A 6,000-nucleotide genomic window follows, 5' to 3' on the forward strand; every position below is an offset into this window, starting at 1 on the left:
AACAAGTTGGATGATGAAAAATCACAACCAGTATAGCTAGGGTAGCATGCATGGTCAGCACAAGGCCCAGATGCTGCCCACATGAGATGTGTAGTTTCTGTAATCAGGCATTTTCTCCATTCTGCACCACTCTACAGCAGACCCAGCCCTTCCCACCCCTCAACTCAGAGGATTTGCTGCTAAGGATTAAGGTCTTTCAACTAATCTCCAACTGTACACTGAGTTAACATTTTCATTGTCACCATAAATGTCACTAATTCACTAATTAAAATCTCACTATCAACATTTACATGGAGAATTTTCAAGGTTATTCAGTCAAAATTGTTAGTGACTAAAAATCTTTCACCTAAATATCACATGCAGATCATGTTTCAGGAAAATTATCTACCTTGAGGAGAAAACAATTTAACTAGGGATAGGAGAAACTGGGTGGTTTGTAATCAAACTCTAATGAAAAGACCTGGCTGAAGTTAATTGGAAATTTGAGAATGGTCTTTCTTCATGTGGATGATGTATTGAAGTCTGTCTGTGATTTACCTAATAAAATGTAATGGGCAGCATTATGTTAAGGTGGATTGATTTAATTATTTAGTCTGAAATTTGCTATTTCCTACTGGAGAAAAAAAGAACCCATAGTCCTCATTCCTCTTTTTAGGCACCTGCAGTTCCAGCAAAACAGTTTGCAAACACTACACATTATAATTTCTAATCAATCTGACAGTTCAAGTTTTAGAGAAGGTAGTGCTAAATCTCAAAGTGAAAATAATTGTAATCACATCTATAAAAGCAATTCAAATAATATGCTACTTTTATAAGTGGTGTTCTTGGGAAGCATGGGTCATTATTTAATCAAAAACTGAAACACCAAGAATCATTATTATAAAGAACTAACCTCCTGTGGTGGTTTGAACATAATGTCCCCATAGCCTTAGGTATTTATTATTAGAATTAAGCTTTCTACTTAGACTTCAGCAGGCAGAGCCCTCCTGGAGGAGGTGTCACTGGGGTGGTTCTTGCATCTAGCCCTAAGAGGTGTATTAGCGAGCCAGTGTGAGCTCTGGCTTTTCACTCCCTCTCTCTGCTATGGATGTGTGGTGGTTTGATTCCAGTGTCTCCCATAAAGTTAGGTATTCTGAATGCTAGATTCCCAGCTGATGGAGATTTGGGAGTCGGAAACTCCTGGAGGCAGTGTATTGTTGGGGCAGGCTTATAAGTCTTCTCTTGCCCGTGTTTGGCACACTCTCCTGTTGCTATTGTCCACTTTATGTTGGCCGGGGAGTGATGTCCACCCTCTGCTCATGCCATTGTTTTCCCTGCCACCATGGAGCTTCCCCCTCGAGCCTGTAAGCCAAAATAAACCTATTTTTTCCCCCACAAGCTGCTCTTGGTTGGCTGATTTCTACCAGCAATGCAAACCTGACTGCAACAGGATGTATGAGAAGTGAGCCAACTCCTGCCATGACGGAGCTTCCCCTGGAATCTGTAAGCAAGCCTCCCATAAGCTATTTCTGGTTGGGTGTTTTCCCAGCGATGAGAAGGAAAATGCAACACCATATCTACATCTTCTATGTTCAGTTCAACCTTCTTTGTTCCTGAATCCTTCCCTTTTTATAGATCCAAAAGGAGTTAATTTTTTTTCCCCTTGGACTTCCAATCTAAGACCCTTCATATAAAGAACATCCTGATAATATTAGGATGGAGTTATGACTTCCTTACACATAAAATGGGAACACTGGGCGAACTATTGTCCTTAAGATTGGAGACACAAATAGGAAAATTTTCATTTCAATGCAAATCCTAAAATTCATAATAATATGTTTAAAACAATCCCAAGTAGCAAGAATCCTGTATCATAGATGACTATTATGAAAAAAGACCATGTCTATTGTATGAATTATAAAACAGTATGCTTGAAACAGAAATAAATATGAAAAATATAAGTCCCCTGGTCGATAGTGCTCATCTTCAAAAATTAAAATATTGATATAAGCCAGAACAGAACAGCAAAGGGTGATTTGACAAAGAGACATTCTGGAGCATGTCCTCTGTGTGCTGTGTAGCCCTGTGGTCCTCCTGCCTCCATGCATCCAACAATCCCATCTCATTTACATCTCTATGATGATAACAGGGCGCTCTAAGCATGACCATTGCATAATATTGAACTTTGGTGAAATACAGAAGCAGAAGACATATGCAACAATGAACATATACAAATGATGACAGTTCGTTTACGTGTTTTGCTGAGGACTGGAATTTATCGACTTCTTTACAATGGGCCATTTGTGGAAGTTAACAAACAGTCTTCAGCTTCTGGGTCATGCATTGAAGCCCTTGCTGAAGTTAGCAGTGCTCTCTGGTCGATAAACTCATCAAGCATGTTGGAATCTTATCACTTCTGGTATGAAATCCACCAGGTCTGATCTGACATTATCAAATACTCCCTCTATTAAGCAGTTCTCCACTGGCTTTTATTATACTGTTTTTTCCTATCTTTCACATTTTTTTTAGTCTCCTTTGCAGGCTCTCGTTTTCAATCCCAGCCATTAAATGTTGGAGTTTTTCCAAGGTGTGGCAGAAGGCTGAGAGAGTCTGTAAATCAATTCTAAGGGATAGACTAAAGTTTGAAAGCTGGTGACATGGAAGAAGGTAGTAGTGTCCTTTGGAAGTCAGCTGGCCAGTTTCGCAACCTGCTACTATAGAACTTCCTGAGCATGTGCCTTGCTATTTATATCTGTGAATTGAAAAGTTTACATTCACACACAGATGTTTCTATCACCTTTATTCATCATTACCAAAAACTTGGCAGCAACTAAGCTGTCCTCCAGGCAAGCTCCTTAGCTGCTGAGCCATCTCCTCAGCCCTTAACCTGTCCTTCAATAGGCAAACTGATAAATGAACTGCAGTACATTTATGTAATAAAAATATTATTCAGCACTAAAAAGAAATGAGCTATCAAGTCTTGAAATGACAGGAGGAAATGTGAATGTATATTACAGAACAAAAGAACTCAATCTGCAAAGGCCACAGACTATGCTACTCAACTACATGACAATTTGGAAGGAACAAATCTCTAAGACAAGCCAAGTGTGGTACGTACACCTTTAATTGCAGCACTTAGGATACACATGTACATACACAATGGGAAAGCTTTTTTTTTTTTTTTTTTTAGGTAGGGTCTTAGTCTAGCTCAGGCTGGCCTGGAATTCATTATGTAGTCTCAGGCTGGCTTCGAACTCACTCAAGGCAATCCTCCTACCTCTGCCTCCCAAGTGCTGGGATTAAAGATGTGTGTCAACCATATCCAGTTGGGAAAAATTTTTTTTTTTTTTTTTTTTTTTTGGTTTTTCAAGGTAGGGTCTCACTCTGGCCCAGACTGACCTGGAATTCACTATGGAGTCTCAGGGTGGCCTTGAACTCATGGCAACCCTCCTACTTCTGCCTCCCGAGTGTTGGGATTAAAGGCATGCGCCACCATGCCTGGCTGGGAAAATAATTTTTAAAGTAATTTTTTACAAGGTCTCACTCTAGCCCAGGCTGACCAGGAATTCACTATATAGTCTGAGGGTGACCTCAACATCATAGCAATCCTCCTACCTCTGCCTCCCAAGTGCTAGGATTAAAGGTGTGCACCATGAAGGGCTTGGAAAAAATAATATTTTTAATCCATGAAACCATTTATTCCCCTATTAGAAGGTTTTGAGAGGAAAAATTAGGAGTGATGCTGGAGAAGAGAAGGGAACAGCACTCATTCCTGTCTGCTTTGTCTCCTAAACTCATTTGGTGATTGGTAAACAACCTCATAATTTACGACGGCTTGATAAATAAGAAGAGCTTGCATTTCTAGAGCACCTTTCTTCAGAATGATCCTATCGCTTGCAGACAGATCTCAAGGTCCACTTTGGGGTGACTCTCCCAGAGACTATGCTAAAAACAGCTTGTGTCTTGTTACTAAGCCTAGTGAGCTTTCTGTGATGTTTGCTAGGCCTCCTGGCAAACACATACCAAGTATCACTTCATGATCACCTCAGTTCCTTTACACAGCTACAGGATGTCAGGAACAAAAGCACCTGTGCCCTTGCCTCATTTCTGATGAAGAGCCTTTTAGAGTGTTGTATGGCTGCTTGTCACGGGTGTTACAAGGGCTTGCACCTGCCCTTCTGGGTGGGGGAGGGATGGTTGTGTTTAGCTACCATTTATTAAGCACTGTACTAGTCAGGAAACGAATATGATTTAATTTTTTGTTGTTCATTTTTTATTTATTTATTTGAGAGCGACAGACACAGAGAGAAAGACATAGAGGGAGAGATAGAGAATGGGCGTGCCAGGGCTTCCAGCCTCTGCAAACGAACTCCAGACGCGTGCGCCCCCTTGTGCATCTGGCTAACGTGGGACCTGGGGATCCGAGCCTCGAACCGGGGTCCTTAGGCTTCACAGGCAAGGGGTTAACCGCTCCAGCCCACAAATATGATTTAAAACCTTTGATTAACAACCCAGAGCTGGCTCAAGAAACTCCCTGAACATCCAACCTGGCTAATGTAATTAGCCAAGGCAACAAGCCACTCCAGGCCAGGTTCAGGTCCTCACTGCATCACGCCAAACGCAGAGAAAGGTCCAGTCCCAAAGCCCCATCCCGAGTCACTTACCCTCCTGGCTCAGCGAGGGCAGCGTGGGCAGCACCTGCCTGCCCATGTCCTGCATAACTGGGACGATGTTGTTCATCTTCTGTCCCGTTGACTCTGCGGTAGGTCCTCGTCTTTTACTTTCCTATATGGAGTTTGCTCTGAAGTGATTTCCTCACCTCTAAGGCCCCTATCCTCAGAATTTGGGATGTGCTTTTAAAATAAAAATTTCAAAACCTCTGATTTTTATTATTAATATCATTATTCTTAAAACATTCTTTTTCGCTGTCCCTTCCCTCTTGATCTGGCTCTTGAACAACCAGATCCCACCGCAGCTTTCCAAAGAGCTGTCCAAGAGTGTTCCGGGCCCACCCGCACCACCAGGGGCGCAGGCAACAGGGTGGGCCCGAGAGGCACTGGGCAGAGACGGCCGCGGAAGCAGGGCAGGGTGTGTTGCTAGGACGCGACAAAGGCCCGCTGTTGCTAGGGCCTCCTTGCTGGGATTCAGCCCCGCCCCCTCAGAGGAGCCCGCGGTTAGGGTAAACCAGGTAATTCCTAAACCTGAAGCAGCAAGATTGAGGAGTAATGTTTGTTTCCCTCCTCTTTCCCTGGGGGCAGCAAAGAACTTGCTGTTTAAAGTGGTCAGAGTTGGTTGGTTGGTTGGTTGGTTGGTTGGTTGGTTGGTTGGTTGGTTGGTTGGTTGGTTGGTTTGTAATCACCTTGGACAAGGCTGTGATGCCTTTTGCATTGAGGGTCTGAGTTCCCAGCTGGAATTTGTTTCTTTGCTGTGTTTGTTTTCCTCCGGCTTCCCCTTTTAGGAATGGAGGGCTATGGAATTGAGAAGTAAAGAGGTAATCTTTTGAAGCTTTTTATTTACAGCCTCCATGCATATAGACAATGATATACCAAGATCATGATCCCCTCCCACCACCCTCCCTTTCCCCTCTTGAATCCTGCTTCTGCTGAATCCCTTCTTTCCAACTAGACTCTCTTCTTTCTATTCTGATGTCATCATTTTCCCCTCTTATGATGCAGATCTTGAATAGGTAGCATCAGCCACTGTGAGGTCATGAACACCACAGCCTCTTTGTATCTGGTAGACAGTATTGCAAAGCACTAGGATTTTTAAAAAATAATTGTTTCCCTTCCCTATATGTGGAAAAAACCTCTCCCTGCAGGATTATGTTCAAGTCGTCCCCTTCTGATAATAACATCAAGTGAACATACCCACTAAACCCCATCCAGCCCAAGAAACAAGGCACACTTCTTTTGCCCTCCATTATCTCAACCATTATCCCAGGGAATACTTGGCATTCCTCTTGCCAGTGTTTGAAATTGTACAGCACAGACCCAGCTCAGTCACATCATTGTGAGCCAGCCA

General features: G+C 42.8%; 1 protein-coding gene across 1 annotated transcript in view; it reads right to left on the minus strand.

The window, feature by feature from the left end:
- Ccdc81 (coiled-coil domain containing 81) overlaps nucleotides 1–4,891 on the minus strand; it is a 41,856-nt gene extending 36,965 nt beyond the window's left edge. Inside the window, exon 1 of the mRNA XM_004658266.2 lies at nucleotides 4,644–4,891. Within this exon, the coding sequence (XP_004658323.2) occupies nucleotides 4,644–4,719 (76 nt within the window). The 5' untranslated portion in view covers nucleotides 4,720–4,891. The remainder of the gene's footprint in view (nucleotides 1–4,643) is intronic.
- Between the last annotated feature and the right edge of the window lie 1,109 nt (nucleotides 4,892–6,000).

This window comes from Jaculus jaculus, chromosome 3 (assembly GCF_020740685.1).
Source record: "Jaculus jaculus isolate mJacJac1 chromosome 3, mJacJac1.mat.Y.cur, whole genome shotgun sequence".
Taxonomy (NCBI): Eukaryota; Metazoa; Chordata; class Mammalia; order Rodentia; family Dipodidae; genus Jaculus; species Jaculus jaculus.